Source organism: Sardina pilchardus, chromosome 4 (assembly GCF_963854185.1).
Source record: "Sardina pilchardus chromosome 4, fSarPil1.1, whole genome shotgun sequence".
NCBI classification, from domain to species: domain Eukaryota; kingdom Metazoa; phylum Chordata; class Actinopteri; order Clupeiformes; family Clupeidae; genus Sardina; species Sardina pilchardus.
In genome coordinates, this window is record NC_084997.1 from 34,513,872 (window position 1) to 34,532,940 (window position 19,069).

General features: G+C 40.5%; 2 protein-coding genes and 2 long non-coding RNA genes across 4 annotated transcripts in view; 1 reads left to right on the forward strand and 3 right to left on the reverse strand.

Moving 5' to 3' along the window:
- LOC134079029 (E3 ubiquitin-protein ligase TRIM35-like) overlaps positions 1-4,596 on the reverse strand; it is a 63,455-nt gene extending 58,859 nt beyond the window's left edge. The window contains exon 1 of the mRNA XM_062535194.1: positions 4,192-4,596. Within this exon, the coding sequence (XP_062391178.1) occupies positions 4,192-4,596 (405 nt within the window). The remainder of the gene's footprint in view (positions 1-4,191) is intronic.
- Positions 4,597-7,537: 2,941 nt separating this feature from the next.
- On the reverse strand, positions 7,538-9,333 carry LOC134077908 (uncharacterized). Its single transcript, XR_009938793.1, has 3 exons — positions 8,879-9,333; positions 8,153-8,225; positions 7,538-7,654 (listed from the first exon to the last, which is right to left on the reverse strand). It is a non-coding gene; the product is annotated as an uncharacterized LOC134077908 (long non-coding RNA).
- Positions 9,334-11,936: 2,603 nt separating this feature from the next.
- Positions 11,937-15,672, reverse strand: LOC134079031 (E3 ubiquitin-protein ligase TRIM35-like). Its single transcript, XM_062535195.1, has 6 exons — positions 15,651-15,672; positions 15,094-15,119; positions 14,236-14,343; positions 13,451-13,546; positions 13,066-13,296; positions 11,937-11,978 (listed from the first exon to the last, which is right to left on the reverse strand). Exons 1-6 carry the CDS (start codon positions 15,670-15,672, stop codon positions 11,937-11,939), a joined length of 525 nt encoding a protein of 174 aa, XP_062391179.1.
- A 1,144-nt stretch (positions 15,673-16,816) lies between these two features.
- On the forward strand, positions 16,817-18,799 carry LOC134079107 (uncharacterized). Its single transcript, XR_009938879.1, has 3 exons — positions 16,817-17,200; positions 17,855-18,097; positions 18,610-18,799. It is a non-coding gene; the product is annotated as an uncharacterized LOC134079107 (long non-coding RNA).
- The last annotated feature ends 270 nt before the right edge of the window (positions 18,800-19,069 follow it).

Here is a 19,069-nt window from a genome sequence, read left to right on the forward strand (position 1 = left end):
GCAGCTATCCTGGCTGCCTCTTCATCTCGGAGAAACTGGTGAAGCTTCTCAAACTCCTCCTTGATCTGCTTCTCTGTGTTTACGGCCTGTTTCTACAGCAACACAAATCATTACCATGTTTATATGTGGAATAAATATGGAATTGTAATATTTCCTCAATGAGAGTATTATGTTTACCTTAATGTGTTGTGCTGCTTTATTACAGTTTTGTTTAATTTTGTCATGTGTTTTCTTGTTTTCTTTTAGCTTGCTCAGCTGTATTCTAAGTTCCTCCTGAAATATATGATAATGGTTTACTTAAAAACAATACTATTATCATCATGTCCTAAGTACAACATCTTGCATCTTGCTATTTGGAGTAATTCAGAGACTCGTATGCTATATTATAATTGACTACTGGTTTGGTCTTGCAGTGAGCTAGAGGTATCAGTTGAAGTGAGCTATGGTCAAGTCAAGTCAAGTTTATTTATATAGCACATTTCATGGTCATTCAATGTGCTTTACATAAAAAAAAATGAATGCTGGTTAGGTCCTGCAGTTACCAGTTGATGGGAGCTATGGTAACTCTGGTTGGTGTGATATGAGGTGTGACATATTGTGCTGTGGGCACAGAAAGAGGAAAATAGCTGGGGCCTCATGTTTAAAAATGTATAAAAAACATCTTTCATTTGATCTTAGATAATTTCTGAAATGACGCATGTCTGATTCAGAGACAACAAACGTAACCTATGCTTACAGAGATCATTATTATAGTGCATGAAAATGCACTATACTGTTATTCCAAGTCTTCTTATTATTATAGTGCATGAAAATGCACTATACTGTTCTTCCTAGGCTTCTTCTTATTATTCTTCTAACGCACGCAATTTAACATAGAAAAGTTTAACGTAGAAACTTCATTCAAACTGCGTTACGTAGGTCTTACTTAGGACATGTGTGCTATGACTTTTCAACTTTGTAACTTTTATACTTTTTAAACTATTAGTTAAAAACTATTACAATTTCCCCCATAGACTTAACATTGCTCATTATGACATCACGGCAGCAATTAGAATCTTACGCCAGGTGGCCGGCCACCTGGGCACCAACTGTCAGTTTCTCTGGCTTTAAGCATACAGTCTCTCAGAAGACTACATATCCTGTTAACTGTTTCCTCTGTCCACAACTGTTTCAAAATAAAAGTCCTCACTGCAATAATACACTATTAAATCATTTAACCATTGAAACTACTCAACTATTGAACTGTTCAACCATTCCAACTGTCAGTTATCATCCACTATGCCTCCAGTCAACTACATGAAACCTCCATGTACCTAGCAACCAACATAGCAACCATTAAAATTAAGTGTTTATGACCGTTTCCATAGCAACCAACATGATTATACTGCAGTAACTTCTTGTTTCCTGATAGTGGCCACCATGGATACCCTAGCAACAAATGTTTCAAAATAAAAGTCCTCACTAGCAAGTTAGCTAGTTAGCATGGTTAGCATAGTTAACATTGTTAGCATAGTTAACATTTTTAGCATAACTGCAAAAAATCATCAACTAAGTTAGCTAATCAACCTGGTTAGCATTCTTAGCAAATTTAGCATTGCTAGCATTTTTAGCATTACTGCTAGAAATCATCGGTTAAGTTAGCTAATCAACCTGGTTAGCATTGTTAGTAAAGTTAGCATTGCTAGCATTATTAGCATTTTTAGCGTCACTGCTAGAAATCATTAGCTAAGTTAGCTAATCAACATTTTAACATGATTAGAAATCATTAGTTAAGTTAGAACTGGAATGTTTCATCTTTAAACTGTCTACCTTCACACTATCAACTCTCTGTAAACTATGCAACCACCATGTTTACCCTAGCTACACCTTAGTAACCATATCTACATTATCTATTTTTGCATTTTCATGCACTGGTAATTCCTTGGAATTGCATTTCTAGTTAAACTTCTTCTTCTAACGCAGCCAATTCAGCTTCAACCGTTTAACGTAGAAACTTCATTCAAACGTTGTTGCGTAGGTCTTGCTTATGCCATGCCTGCTTTGTATTTTTCAACTTTGTAACTTTTATACTTTTTAAACTATTAGTTAAAAACGATTACAATTTCCCCCATAGACTTAACATTGCTCATTATGACATCACGGCAGCAATTAGAATCTTAGGCCAGGTGGCCGGCCACCTGGGCACCAACTGTCAGTTTCTCTGGCTTTAAGCATACAGTCTCATAGAAGACTACATATCCTGTTAACTGTTTCCTCTGTCCACAACTGTTTCAAAATAAAAGTCCTCACTGCAATAATACACTATTAAATCATTTAACCATTGAAACTACTCAACTATTGAACTGTTCAACCATTCCAACTGTCAGTTATCATCCACTATGCCTCCAGTCAACTACATGAAACCTCCATGTACCTAGCAACCAACATACTGTAGCAACCATTAAAATTAAGCGTTTATGACCGTTTCCATAGCAACCAACATGATTATACTGCAGTAACTTCTTGTTTCCTGATAGTGGCCACCATGGATACCCTAGCAACAAATGTTTCAAAATAAAAGTCCTCACTAGCAAGTTAGCTAGCTAGCATGGTTAGCATAGCTATTATTGTTAGCATAGTTAGCATTTTTAGCATAACTGCAAAAAATCATCAACTAAGTTAGCTAATCAACCTGGTTAGCATTGTTAGTAAATTTAGCATTGTTAGCATAGTTAGCATTTTTAGCATTGCTGCTAGAAATCATTGGTTAAGTTAGCTAATCAACCTGGTTAGCATTGTTAGTAAAGTTAGCATTGCTAACATAATTAGCATTTTTAGCGTAACTGCTAGAAATCATTAGCTAAGTTAGCTAATCAACATTTTAACATGAATAGAAATCATTACTTAAGTTAGAACTGGAATGTTTCATCTTTAAACAGTCTACCTTCACACTATCAACTCTCTGTAAACTATGCAACCACCATGTTTACCCTAGCTACACCTTAGTAACCATATCTACATTATCTATCTATTTCTGCATTTTCATGCACTGGTAATTCCTTGGAATTGCATTTCTAGTTCACAGCTGAAATATGAAGTCTTTTTTCATACATCCGTATGACAGAAAGTCCTTTGTATAATGGCATAATCATGTACATTATGGTACAATAGGTCCCTGTAATACTGATGATGTGCAGTTGACTTAATTGAGTCTATATTTTACATTGTCCCCCTCATGTATTCTTAGCATCTGCACTTCATCACTGGCACCAGTCATACCCAGTCATCAAACAAACAGGGAACACAACATATAGTAATCACTTGACTATAAGGAACTGTTCAATTCACTCTGTGATGGGCTTCAGTGTTTTTAAGATATTGTAGCGCCGATTCTATTTGCCCCTGTTGGACTGCTCCGTCTGTTCCCTGTGTCTCGTGTTTTACCAGTGTGAGCGCTCGTGTGTATGCACAAAAGTGTTTGCGTTTCCCTCTCCCTGCTGTGTAATAGAATGTGTCGATGAGCTCTGATGTATTTTGATTGGGGGGAGGTGTCCGGAACAGAATGTTTAGGGGTTCAGATAGGTTAGCTATTGATACAGGGAGGGATTAGAATAGGAGGTCTAAGACGACATTTAAGTTTAGTCAGAGTTTAAGTGAATTATGTGAGAGAGTTGTTGTATTGTTGGCTGATGAGTGTGATGACGAGTGATTGAGACAGTGATTTAGTAGATCGATCAGTTTGTTGTTTTTGAGTGGACAGCTTCAGCCCATACCCTAGCCTGTATCTGATACTGTAGGAAATAAATCCACTGGATTGAAGGATACCTCAGCCTCCCATCTTCCAACTTCACGTTGGCATTACAATATCATAGAAATATAGTAAGTAAGCTATGAGGCAATGTGTGGTTATTTTTTTTACTTTATAGGCTCCCATTGCAAGTTTCATGTCAAACTGTAAAACTGAAATAATTTGAGTTAAGTTAACATCCCAAGTTTTACAGTGTAGAAATTTGGAGATATCCATCATCTTCATTGTCATCATCATCATCATCATCATAATCATCATCACCTTGCCATTCAGAGGACACATTATCATTGTAGATATCTCACTGATTTGTGATGTCTATAAGCCTTAAGGTTTCATGAATGACTAAATGTCATGAGGTGAAATAACATAATGAAATGAAATGACAGATATGCTTTAACTTTTACCTTGAATTGCCTTGATATCTCAACAACAGGTCTGAAGTTGTGATTAATATGTTCCAATGAGTCTCTACACACCAGACACACAGGCTGTTTATCCTCCAGACAGAAGAGCTTGAGTTTCTCACTGTGCAGACTGCAGAGCACTTCAGACCCTGCTGAAGCTCTCTGACTTTTTTCCTGTAAGTAGGTCTCACACAGGTTCCTTAATGCCAAGTTAGGGGGTGGTTGAGTTTCTGTGAATCTTTTCCTGCAAATTGGACATTCTCTTGACCCTTTGGCTTCCCAGAACTTCTGCAGACAGACTTTACACACACTATGACTACAGGTCATGATGACAGGATCCTTGAAGACGTCACAGCACACAGGACAGGAGAAATCCACTTCAGTGAGAGAACGCTTGGAGGCCATTTTCTGAACTCACGGTAAAGCCTAGTAAAATCACAGTGAAGAGATCACAGACCAGTAAAATCACAGTGAAGAGATGCCACTTAACTCTGATGTCCTGACTGAATGTAGTCCTGAGTATTTGGGTTCTTCCTTCAGTCTTTCAGCTCTTCAGTCTCAGGGGTGGACTGGTCTTCAAATACAAGTGATTGAGTCTAAGTGTTCACCTGTGATCTAATTCTGGAAAAGAAGTCCAAACTAGAGCAGCTTAGCTCTTATTTTCTGTGAAACGAGATCAGCTAACTTTCATTTCCTGCTTCAGCAAGAGGCCGGACTACAGACACGCAGATAACGATTGGGATTGGTTAGTGTAATCGCACGCATGGGTGTGTAAAGCAAAGTTCACTCTGAGAACGATACACTCAGACCAATGAATTCTGAGTGTGCCTACATTCAGACAAATGGACAGTCATTATAATTGGCCTAGAAGTGAGAACTCACTCCACAGTGTCCTCCTGAATTATTTTTATTCACAATAGAATATGAAGGGTAGTCTCACACATTAGTGTGTGTTTATTTGGTTGAGTTCATGCCAGCATCACATAACATAGAAATTACTGGAAGGTCCCTCCTTCCCCCTCCAGGTATGCAGAGATGACACATCTCAGGTGAATGTCCCAGTTGTGGGCGTGAACTACACATGCCAGTACCTGGAATACTGACTCTCTCCCATAGACTGTAAAGCTCTCTCCACACTGTGTAAGTCTGGTTTAAAATAGGCACAAATAACTGCCAAGTGAACCAAAAAAGCTACAATGAAGTAGCTTACGAGTAGCATTAGTTTATTAGCATGAGGATATTATGCAGTATGATATAAATCATTGTGAGGTTCTTTCACCTTTCCTTTAATGAGATTTCCTATTGAGTTGCTATGAGTGAGAATAGGACCAGTTCCACCATTTATTGAAAAGTGTTTGTCGTCATTTACCCTCACACTCACCAACATTCAAATCAGAGTTGTCTTGTTGACTCACTCACACACACACACACACACACACACACACACGCTGACACACACTCTCTCTCACACTCACACATACACACAATAAGATGATAATTATAATAGTTTAGATTAAGGAAAACACTTTGAATATGTAAATATGTTTATTTTGACAAAAAGATAAATCTGAAAAACAGAGGTATGGTTGGTAAAACTAGATGCACCGCATAGCGGTACACAATATGACCGCCGCTCAGTTCTGCACATTCTCTCCAAAACGAATTACGCTCGTCAACTTTCCTGTATGGCTGGGATTATACTTGCTGTTAGACCAACCGTAAGCATATGCGCCCGTGTGCGACCTGCTGTGTCCGGTGTACAGACTCGCTGCAGCATTACGCACCCTACTGGAGGTCTTCACTAGGGGGAGAATAGTAGCATCAGATGTGGATGTGGCCATGTGCCATTGTTTACTCTCATGATTGCCCCCAGCTTCGATGTCGATAATGCATCTTGCAGTCACCTTTTTTTGTAGTGATCGCCCCCTACTTTCTTATCAGTATTGCATCTCGCGGACGCGTCATGTTCGCTTGCGACGACGTGCACGACCGACGCACCAAACGACCGCAAAATACGCGAGGCAGTCATGATACGAACACGAACGCGTTGTCTGCAGCAAGTCTAAACCTGCCTTATCTCCGATTTGTGCAATATACTGTATGTATATCTCCTACTCTTGCAGCTCATGTGTATATGAGTGTGTGCATGTGTGAGTTTGCTTGTATAAAGATGTGTGTGTGTCTGTCTGTGTGTGTGAATGTGCATGTGTGCGCATGTGTGTGTGTGTGTGTGTGGAATCCGTGGAAGTGTGTTTATCTGTGCGTGTGAATCTGTTGATGTGTGTGTGCGAACTTAGTTACTTTTTAAACTGAGCCCCCTGCCGGCTCAGCCCATAAAAATGCCAATCGGTTTTGCCAATAGCCTACTCACTATATTGGAATTTAACAGTTACGCCATTTTAACAGTAACGTCAGAACGTATAGAAGACATCACAACCTGCAAAAAGTAATTTCAGGGAGGTATCTAAAAAATACTTTAACCTACTGAGATACTGAAATACAGATGAATAGCCTATGTTTGTTCAATAATGTCTAGTCAGTATACCAAATAAGAGAGGCCTATAGATAGAAACTGTGGTAATAAAATATGAAGATTTTGGTAGTTTGGGCTTTTCGTGTATCCTTCTACTGTAGCCATTTAGCCATCTACTATAGGCCTGAATTATATGCCAATGAAATTACACTTGTTAAACTCACCTCAATAAATATTTTGCAATCATTTATTTGCAATGCTAAAGTTACTGTTACAAACCAGCGGCAGAGTTGGCGGTCCAACGGCGGTAACCACCAGTGGCCCGCTGGAGTTTTGCTCATCAGTTCTCTGGCTGTCCAGCGGCGGCTCAGAAGCGGCTCCAGATAAAGGGCCACCCTTTTGCCGCTTACTACCCACCAGCTTCTAATTGGCCTTATTTATGGCCATAATAATGAAAATGATGCACTAAAATAGCAATAATACATTATAACACTTTCCATTTGCCCTCAATCAGAACAATTTACAATTATTTACAGGACTTACCAAAGTTACCAAATTTACTAAGGTGAAGACAGTGCCTGCTGATGAGAAACCTATAAATGTATTCTGTAATTTAATAATCCAATATAAAAACATTTATCCTCAGCAACTATCACACAGACTCACCACACATAGTATTAGGTTCAATACATTTTGTTTATTTATTTATTTTACTTGCTTTTGTTTATTTATTTTACATGCTCATTTACATGCTTTATTTATTGTACATGCTTAAACAATTTATTAAAATTATTTTTAATAATGATATATGTAACACACTCTTCAGATGTAAGGAAAGTAAAGATGCAAAGAAATTGTGACAGACATTCATGGCTTGTTTCTCCCTTGATATTGGTGCCAGATTAATGAAAATGCAGTTCTACCTTGCTGGGGTGTTACTGGCAGCGTTGTGAGCGAATTTGACAGAGGTGTAGGTCTGATTGGTAAACTCTGTTGAACAGATTAGATAGATAGATAGATAGATAGATACTTTATTGATCCCCAAGGGGAAATGCAAGGTCCCAGCAGCTTAAGACACCACACACAACATACAGTACAATGTAAACAATGTAAACAGGAAAATTAAAAAGCAAATCAACAATCAACATGACTAAAGGAGCAGTAGAATACTATAGATAAGGTATGCATGAATGTACTGAGGATTGGTACTGTGATCCAGTCTGAGGTGAGATTAGAAATGAAAAGGCGTATTTAGTGAGATGATTACTGCAATGGCAGGGTTCATACAAAAAAAATTGAGCTGAATTTACTACCTTTTCACTACCATCAACATGTTTTCTACTACAAAAGCAAAAAGTGAAGAGTAATGTAATGCAATACCTTTCCGAAACACAATAACACATTTAAGAACAACGGGGATTTAACAATGGACAAAGCTACTGGCATTTGAACAGGGGTGTGTAGGCTGTCAATAGGCACTGTATTTACCGGCATGGCTGGAGTTGATGAAGCTTGCTGGGTGGTGGTGCTGGCAAAGGTGTAGTGGTCTGACTGGCAAACTCTGTTGAACAGATTGGATATGAAAAGACGTGTTTAGTGAGATGATTACTGCAATGGTATGACACCTGGCACGCTAACTAGCGCCTAAATTACAAACACTTCTAAAGGATATTTCCACTTAATTTTCAGACAAACCAAGCAAGGGACCACATGTACAGACTCTATAAATACTAGCCATGATGTCAGTTTTTTATTCAAATAACTTGAAAGAGATCGTCAGGTATAAATGCACCATGCTAGTGGCCAGTCCATTCATTCACATGCTGTTACATGCTAACTGGCGCCTAGAGTACAAACACTACTAAAGGATATTTCCACTTAATTTTCAGACAAACCAAGCTAGGGACCACATGTACAGACTCTATAAATACTAACCATGAGGTCCGTTTTTTATTTAAATTACTTGAAAGAGATCGTCAGGTATAAATGCACCATGCCAGTTCATTAATTCAGATGCTGTTACATGCTAACTAGCGCCTAGAGTAAACACTTCTAAAGGATATTTCCACTTAATTTTCGGGCAAACCAAGCTAGGGACCACATGTACAGACTCTATAAATACATTTTGGAAACAGGTGTTGGCTAGAATTACGCTTTACATACAGTTTTTAAAATGAAAATAGTAGAGATATAGAGAAGAGATGTTTTACTTACCTAGTCCTAAGCCTGCTACTGGTGGTTTGAGTACTGACATTGTAGGCTATTCGCATCTGCTTGGATGAGTTTGTTTTGCTTGATTATGTTTCTAAACGTAAAGACATTTAACAACTTCTTTATCAGTCAGACGGTTACACAGTTACGTGCAAGAACAACAAGTCACGTAAGAGATGAAATCGTTTAGCTTACTGCAACATGAGAAATCAAGTAGTGTGAAACTAGCGACAGTAAAGAAAATTCCAATATGGCCGCCATTCGGAACTGAGAAATCACAACTCCATCTTCTTCGTTTGTCTTCTTCTCTCTGGTCTGATCTATCATTCACTGAGCAGCGCCAGCGCCACACACCAGTGGCAGCAGGCTGCAGTGTTTGAACGTGGTTGCATTAGTTCTGCTTTTGACGTTCTCATATAAAATCGTAATAAATACATAATTGTTTTATTTGGTAAGCACAGGGTAGCTACGGGGGTGCCAGTGACACAGCTACATGGGGCCATGGGGCCATTCTAGGCTTCAGTGTAGAGCAGCCACGTTGAGGGACCATTCACTAAATGCACACATAAATACATTTATTATAGCCCCCCATGGATGAAAGTCCACAAAACTTGGCATACTCCCAGAGGGTGTCAGGTTAATCATACACATGAAATTTGGTGCAGTTCATAGCATCTCATCTGAAGATAGGGGCAATTAAAGCAATATTACATTACATTTTCAATTTTTACCATGGGGGTGCAATTCACAAATGACTGGTTATAAGCTAAGTTGATCCGAGCTCTTGAGACCAACATACCATAAAAAAATTGTCATCCTCGGTGCCACGGTTCAGGTAGTTATGTAGGAAAAACTGCAATTTTTGGGCTTCGGGCGGGGCCAGCGCGGGGGGGGAGTGACCCCCGGGGACGAAACGAAATTTTTCCGTAAAAGTCTACTGGGGCTACATGCCCACCAAGTTTCATGTGCCCCGGTGTTACGGTGTCCCGGGAATCGTTGACCAAAAATTCAGAACCGATGACGGAAAAAAAAAAAAAAAAACTTTGACAACAACTATATGACCGCTTCGCTAGCTATGCTAGCGGCGGTCATAATTAACTTCATGTCACTTCAGCTATCAGCATCTGTATGTGTCTAGGTTTGTGTCTCGCTGATGTCATTCCAACAGGCACTACTATATACTTGCCAGCAGGGGGCACTGGAGCTGTTCTGTGTTGGAAGACAATGCTGATTGAATACAGTATGAGCGTGTCAAAATACTACTGTCTGCTCCATCCTGGGTGGTTTAGTGGTTCAGTTGTGTTTGCTCCATGTGTTCAGTATAGCATGCAGGCCTGTGTGTCTTGCTGGGATTATATTTGAGGTCCAAAACAGTGATATAACACAATGATCATGCCTAGTGAAACAGCTTTGACTTCTTTCTTGTCAGTGGCATTACATTACATTTAGCAGACACTTTTTTTGTCCAGAGTGACTTACATGCAGTATGTCAACCATATTACAAGGGACTACATTGTCCTGCTGCAACTTGGGCTTAAGTGCCTTGCTCAACGGCACAACAGTGGAATCTGGGAATTGAACCCACAACTTTCAGGCTACATGCATCAGCTCCTTACCCACTACACTACTACTGCCCCCAGTGGCAATCAGGCTACATGCATCAGCTCCTTACCCACTACACTACTACTGCCCCCAGTGGTAATCAGGCTACATGCATCAGCTCCTTACCCACTACACTACTACTGCCCCCAGTGGTAATCAGGCTACATGCATCAGCTCCTTACCCACTACACTACTACTGCCCCCAGTGGCAATCAGGCTACTTGCATCAGCTCCTTACCCACTACACTACTACTGCCCCCAGTGGCAATTGTGTTGTGTCCAGTCATCCTGGTCTGACCAGACTGACGCTGCCTGATTGATTAAAGACATCCCCTCCAACTTTGAGAACTTTGGTAAACTCAAATTCATGACCCAAATCATATGTTTTATAATGGCGTCACATGATAGCCCTTAGTTGTATAACACTTTTTATTATATGTCCAGTTAACATAATCCAGCAAATATTATCATTTCAAGGCAGGATAAGCCAGTTCTCAGGTACAGCTTTCTCTCTGCAGGTCAGTCCTGCTTGATACAGAGACATGATCAGCTCTAACGACTCTATTAGAGGCCTTCACTGGGGAGATCCTCAGAGCAGAGACATCACAACCCATATACTGTACATATGGGACCTGTCTCTCAGCAAACATGGCCCTGAGAGGGTGTAGATGGACACATGGTTTAATCAGCGTCAGAGAATGACAGCTCTCGTCTGTCCCATGTGTGATCCTCTGGTCTCCTCGTTGGACTATTGGGTGTCTGTTGATCTTTGGATGTAGAAGTGATGAACAGGTAAAGAAGTTGTAGTTGTAAGACTACTGCACCCAACGTATCATCATACATGTATTTGTTTTACATGTTGTTTGTGTGTGTGTGTGTGTGTGTGTGTGTGTGTGTCGGTTACAGGTTACAGGTTTTGTATTTGTGTGTGTGTCTTGACATACTTACATTTGTGTCCTGACATAATTGTGCTGTACAGTTACTGTGTGCGCTGGTAAGATCCTCAAAGGAGAGAAACCACAACCAATATTCATGTATGGAAACACTCTCTCAGTGAATGTGTGTGTGAAAGTGTGCAAGTGTGTGCTATTATCAGGGTCAGAGAATGACAACTTTCCTCTGTCCCAGTCCAGCTGCACTCTGATCCTCTGGAGTTCCTGCTGCACTGTGAGGAGAGCGTATGGATGTGTTGGAGACTGTGCTCTATGCTCTCCACCTTCATACTCCACATACCAACTTTCGATCTCAGAGAAATAGTAGCCCTTCCTCTCGAGCGACTCTTCCATCACACCCACGTGCCACCATGTGTTCTCCCCAACCTCCACATCCCAGCAGTGAGTCCCTGAGGTGAAGCCCTCAGAGCCCAGCACACTGTACCAGTCATCAAATCTCTCTAAGTTATCAGGAAGCTGCTGCTTCTCATCAGTCAGTCTCGCGCTGAGCAGATCCTCAGACAAGACTAGACATGGACTTGCAGTGTTGGGGTCCAGAACCACAGGAGCTGCAGAGAGAAATACACAATACAGATACATTATAGAATCTCTCTCTTTCTTTCCCTCTCTCTGTCTCTCTCTCTTTCTTCCTCTCCCTCCCTCCCTCTCTCTGTCTCTCTCTCTTTCTCTCCCTCCCTCCCTCTGTCTGTCTCTCTTTCTTTCTCTCCCTCCCTCTCTCTGTCTGTCTGTCTCTCTCTCTCTCTCTCTCTCTCTCTCTCTTTCTTTCTCTCCCTCCCTCTCTCTGTCTGTCCCTCTCTCTCTCTCTCTCTCTCTCTCTCTCTCTCTCTTTCTCTCCCTCCCTCTCTCTGTCTCTCTCTCTGGACTCATCTCACTCTGTCTGTGATGTGTGTCTTTTGATGGCAAAGACTGATTATCCTGTTTTGGTTGTGTAAAACTGGAATAAAGTATATATATATTTTTTTAAATCAAAATCTCTCTCAGTTTCTCTGTGTGTGTTTTAGTCCTTACTATATTGAACGGTCTCCTGCATCTTCTCCCAGACTCTGAACTTCAGGTTGCCCAGGTGCTTTGCCACATTGATCAGCGCTCCTGAAACCCTCTCTGGATCCTGTTGTGTGACCCGGGCTCTGGAATAACATTCAGGAGTCATTGGATTTGGGTTCAGAACCACAGAGAGGAGAAAGAGAAACAGGAGGCAGATCACTCACCTTTCCACTGTGCTCTTGTAGTTCTGTCAAGAGAAGATAGGCGAAAGGAATTAAACATTTCCACGTTGCTTGGTAGTGAGGTTCATGTCTTTAAATCAAACCGTAAATATCATCATTTATAAATATGAGCATGTCATTGAGCAATATGAGCATTTGTCAGGATTGACAAATTCGGCATCCATTAGTCCCGTATAGTAAGCTACAGCATAAGATCATGACTGTATAATAAGAATGCATGGTTAACATACTGAAATTAAATTAAACTAACATAGGCTAATGGTATAATGAATATAGTCATTCATTATAATCAGGCATAATGCATAGCCTCGTTCCTAATAATTATTCATGAACTGAGTGCTCTCCAGCAGTACAAAATATGTCTGTGTTGAATCCGTTCATACAGTAGGTTACAACAATGGTACCTTACCTGCAGAAATGTGATGTCATCACCTCCCATCTGCTCTTCTATGGCTCTGATTGTGTCTGAAAGAGATGAGATCTCTCTGCTCATCTTCTCAATCTTCTCCTTCATCATCTGACTCTTCTGCTCCTCTTCCTCCCTCAGTGCAGCTATCCTGGCTGCCTCTTCATCTCGTAGAAACTGGTGAAGCATCCTAAACTCCTCCTTGATCTGCTTCTCTGTGTGTTGGGACTGAGTCTGTAAGGCCACATCCCGTAAAGCAGGTTATTGTTGAGGTTCAGAACATTTCAGAATCATTTGACATTTCCCATAATCAGACATATTATTCCACAGGACTCCATTACTAAAGGATGATGAATGCAAATGAAAATCAAAATGTTAAATTCACCACCTTAATGTGTTCCACAGTTTCATCACAGGCCAGTTTAGCTTCGTTGAAGACCTTCAGTTTGTAATGCAAAGGCTGCAGTCTGATCTTGAGCTCTTCCTGTAAAGAGTACATTTTAGTTCACTTGCTGTATCTGCAAGATTTTCAACAACAAAAACAAAAGAAAACATGTTGCTGAGTTGTTTAACCAGTAAATGCATGGAAGAGCATATACTGTAGCTGAAAAGAACAAAAAGAAGGAAAGAAAAATGACATTCACAAACACTTTAAAAGCCATCTAGCAAAACTCCCATCCGGGTACAGGAGCAGCATTGGCCACTTCCTGGTTGACCTCTACACTGGCTTAATCTGAAGGGACAACAATCTCATATCCAGGCCAGCTCATGCAGGGCCCTTCTAGAGACCTGACCAGCACAACTCAACACTAGAGTAGATCTAGACTACAGTAGGCTACAGCACCGTTCTAGAGAGTATATCAGACAGATAGATAGATAGATAGATAGATAGATAGATAGATAGATACTTTATTGATCCCCAATGGGAAATTCCAGATATCAGGTGGTAACGTTAGCACCAGGGAGCAAGAAGATTGGTATTTTGGAAGTGCTTCCGTAAACATTTAAAGGTTCACATGCAGTTGGATATTAGATGATGTATACTATTAGATGTTGTTCAGCGTGTGAGTACAGACAAGATTGGTATGCATTATGGAGGAGCATATAGCTGTGAAAAGAACAACAATAATGGTATGTATGTTGAAAGTTTCCATACCATAAACGCTCGCTCACCTTACAGTCCAGAGCTGCTTCACCAATGGGACTGAAGTTGTGATATCTGTGTAGTCTTGAGTCTCGGCACACCACACACACAAGTTGTTTATCCTCCAGACAGAAGAGCTTGAGTTTCTCACTGTGCAGACTGCAGAGTACCTCAGACCCTGCTGAAGCTCTCTGACTCCTCTCCCGTAAGAAGGTCTCACACAGGTTCCTTAAGCGGAGGTTAAGAGGAGGGTCGTCATTTGAGGTTCCTCTACACACTGGACATTGCTTTGATCCTTTAACTTTCCAGAACTTTTGTAGACAGATTTTACACACACTGTGACTACAAGCCATGAGAACAGGTTCCTTAAAGATGTCACAGCACACAGGACAGGAGAAATCCTCTTCTGAGAACAGTCTGGAGGCCATTTCCTCTGCCGGTAAATTCCTGTCTTTAGATGTAATGCAGCGTACTTCTTCTCTCAGGATTTGGGCTCTGTATTCCTCTATCACACTGACTTCCAGATGTGAGACATGAACAGGACCGTTTATATTGAATATTTATGGTGTATTTGCTCCATATCCAGCTGAGAAACAAATGACACTTTTTTCAGAAACAAGAGACTGCCATGTCACTAGTTCCTGATTAGGGCTGATTTAGATGGGAAGGGCTTGAAGGGAACTAACTGCTCTCGCGCTCTCTCTTTCTCTCTCTCTCTCGCTCTCACTCTCACACAGAGCTGCATGATTCACAGCTGGGCAGCTCCTGTGGAAAAGGAGAGTCAGTGCTACCCATGTGCTTCCACTCAAACAGAGAGAGAGAGAGCATGTGTGTTTGAGAGAGAGAGAGAGAGAGAGAGAGCTGGGGGAGGAAATCCTCTCTCTGACAGAGCAGTCCTCCATTAGAGTCTGCACTGAGGAGGCACATGGGCAGCACACTCAGTTCCGTATGAGAGGGAGGGGCCTGCTCAGTCCTCCACTAGAATGCATGACGCCATATGTTTCCGCATGGTCCTGTAGGCGTCGGTTTAGTGTGTACTGTGAAGCCTGATGTACTGAACTCAAAAACCTGAACCCTTAACCTTTAATCTCATTTGTGCATAATGCACAAAAGGAGGTGATGTGGGTTTTCTTTCACATTTTAGTTCAAAGCGTCGCTGACCTTTTTCACGGTGTTCTGTCTGTACAGATTGGGAACTACTTCAGGCTGTGTATGTTTGGGTGTTTCCCTTGCTGATGTTCCTGTGTTCTATCTGCAAGTCTGCCTACAGTCCCAAGGCATTGAGCTGTGAGAACATCACAGACAGTGGTGGAATGTATAAATACTTTGCTAATGCTGTGGGTAAACATCAACAGCATGTTATAAGTGTAGTGCTTTGACACAATGAAAGTGCTGCCCGATGAAGAAGGAATCTCTCTAAGCACCTCGATTATGTAACACACACCTGAGTGGTGCATACGCGCCATATCGTGCACCCTGCCCCTCTATGTTCATTAAACACAACATGTGTACACTGTAAAAAATGACTGTGAAATTTACATTAAAATGATGTTAAATGCATACAGAAAAGCATTGTAAAGCCCCAAACATGCATTTTTTGTTCAAATCACTGTTATCTTTTGTAAATTACTCAACAGAATATTTTTGCTACATTTACAGCAACAACATGGGATTTCAATTAAAATTATTTGTTAAAGCTACAAATATTGGTGATAAAAACAGAGAAATACTGTAATGATCATAACACAACAGTTGTGTTGATTTGACATGCACTTACTGCAGAAGTTATAGTTTTTGTCCGTTTGTTTTAATGCAAAAGGGGGAAATGCCTGTCACCTACTCCTAAATGCCTAATTTTACCTAATTATCACATTAATTGTAGATTTTTAAAAAATACAGACTCTGTCTGTCATGATACTAGGCTACACAGTTTATCATGTCATATTATCATTATTAGGTTAGGCCTATTGTTGTTATTCCTGCCTCATGAAGCCTGTCACTTCGATCAGACATGAAAGTAGGCCTACTTAACATTTCAGAATATGTTTTTCTCCATTCAAATCTCATTATGACCACCGCTAGGGTATAGTGCAGCGCTCATAGGGATGCTTTTTTTTTTTCGTCATTTAGGCTACTTTCTGCATTTTCAGAGATCAGCGAATCTGCACAGAGCTGCTCGATTCTGCGTGATCACGAACTCGCCTGTAGGCTAGGATGCCTGGAGAATGCTATGGGAGAATGCAAGCTAGAAACACTATTCAGTCCCAGTTAATATTTCTACTGAATACCTCATTGGCAATAGTCTATTAAAATATGTAAGCTAAACAACCACTTAATAGTGTTTCATCAAATCTTACACTACGCGCCTGCATGTGCTTCCATCAACTGTGTAGTAGTGCAAACTTTGTTAACTATTCTCAGCTGAAGATTTCCTGATTGGAGGAGGAGAAGATGCACGAGCCTGTTCATGTGCGGACAATCGCCTTGATTGGACGAGCAGGAGATACACGAGCCTGTTCACGTGCTGACAATCGCTTTTGATTGGAAGACAGGACGAGCAGGGGACTACTTGTAATTAGTGCCCTATATGTGGAGAGTATCGCCAACTGTGTTTGGAATGTTCAGAGCAGTTCTGCCAAGGATTGGTTCAGAGGTGGTCACGTGTTTTATGGACGCCATTTTTACTACCAAAAGTACTTTTGACTAGAATGCTTTCTAATGCTTTCAGATGGCAGTGTTTGAGTATCGTTGGCATTAAGTCTTAATATCTTCACCATACAGCGACCCATTTTCTCACTGGACACTTTTCTGATAACGTTAACATTATAACGTTTACGTCATAAGCATTTTTAGTGATAAGACTCGTTAAGACATTTGCAGCACGGATTTTGTTTCTAACTACCCGGAGAGATGCCACTTCTGGAGGAGCAGCGAATACATCATACATCGTTCGTCTTAACCTTGTCTAAAAGGAAAACGGTTGGAACAACTCTGGTAAATAAGGTTTTTCATCTCCTACTGTTATCATTTATGGTCTTAATTTCCTTGCATTTTTGCGTTTTTGAAGCACTAAAGTGGCTATTAAGATAAGCAGCCAGTACGTAGTGCTGTGTCGTGTGTGTTTACTAATAGTGCTACAGCTGCTTAGCAGGTAACATAGCGATCTGTAATCATTGATAAACTTGTTAGTTTTGCATTTTCTTTCTTGTCGAGCAAAATAAGACAACGTCTTGTTTGCCTATTTTAAGAATGTCCTCCTGCTTGACTGAAATAGCTGGTCGGATAATTGCAGTTTGCAAGTTAGCTAGTCTTTCTATCAACGTTGTTATAAACTTTACCAGTAGCCTAGGCACAGTATTGTCCAAATAAATCTGTTGAAATACACAGCATAGTTTGAAGATATGGTTTGCTAGCTATCTGTCAAACTTGGTAGGTGGTGTGCTAATCACGAATTATTAAGTGGTGTCAATACAGACTTCAGCTCTACACTGGTTGTGTAGGCTATACTTCAATCTGTCAATCTGTCAGCCCTCTAGTGAGTGTGCCATGCTTTATTGAATCATGGTTTAAGGTGATGAATGTCTGTATTATAAAACAAAGCAATATAGTAAATATTATGCTTCCTCTTTGTCTTTTTTGTTATTTTAGATGTAGGTAGAGAAGAGTCAGTGGCTGGTGAAGTAAGAGGATACATCTGTCTGCTGATTCAAGGTCCCTGCCCCGTCGCCTCAACATCCTCAAGATCCTGTAGGCTACTGCTGCTGCTCCTTGCTTCAGCACCTTTCCCCTGATGCCTGACACCCCTCATCACCAAATCAGCCCAGTCAACATGGACCCAACATGGACCCAAGTCTCCACCACAGTGTGCACAATACACTATACACAGACAGGGTATGTGATCGGTGTCAATATTGCATTCAGACAAATTGAAATTCCTTCCAAAGAACAAGTGCTTTCCTCAGCTGGATCAATTTAAGTCAAGATAAACAACAGCTTCCTTTCTTCATCGTGTTCTACCATTAACATTATTATGTTTATATTTTTGGTTAATTAAGGCACTTAGTTGCAGTTTCTCAGGTACACTTTGCTATGATGTCATTAGTAAAATTATTAGGAGGATGTAGCGTGTGTGGTGTTAAATGGTACTGCCTTGTATTATCCAAGTCTGAGGCTGAGAAGAGGAGATTCACGGTCTGCTCCCTTTGTGTCCCATGTTTTGTGGGTGTGTGTGAGAGAGTGCGCGACAGATAACGAGTGTGGTGTAGAAGCATACACATTTAATGACAACCTGTGCACATTTCAGATTTTTTAGAAGAGCAGTCCTTACTACAGTGGTAGAAATAGTGGTATTTTTATGTACATCTACCCATTTAATGACAAGAGTTTCATTATTTTACATGCAGGACGAGAACAAAGGTACAATTGGTCTGAGGGGAGGACACCGCAGACAGCTGATCAACTCCATGTCATCTAATCAGGCCATGTAAAGGACCATGAAGGGATGGACTTGGTGGAGGACAACAATGTGACACCCGAAAAGAGTACATGGAGATCTCTCATCCTCATCCCTCATGCTTATATTGTATTTCATATAGGCCTAGATTCTGATGGTCTTGTAAATGTTTGTTACACAAGTCAGAAATTGTTGTCTTTGATTATTTAATTTGATTATAATAAATGGAAATATATTTTATTGAAAAATATTTTTGAAAACCTAGCAAGTTTGTGTGTTTTAGTATCAGAATGAGCTTGTATTGACCAAGTATATCTACAAGAAATTTGACTGGCATTAGCTGTTGGAACAATTAGACATACAGTAGTATGCAGTCAGAAGATGCATACTATAGAGCACCACAATATACA

Bases quoted from the DNA above. Each gene is read 5' to 3' on its own strand.
- LOC134079031 (XM_062535195.1), bottom strand. From the start codon at position 15,672: ATGGCGCGTATGCACCACTCAG. The intron at 14,344-15,093 runs GTCAGAGAGAGG...GAGAAACTCAAG, and splicing joins CTCTAATGGAGGACTGCTCT to CTCTTCTGTCTGGAGGATAA. The intron at 13,297-13,450 runs GTGGTGAATTTA...GTGGCCTTACAG, and splicing joins AAACTGTGGAACACATTAAG to ACTCAGTCCCAACACACAGA.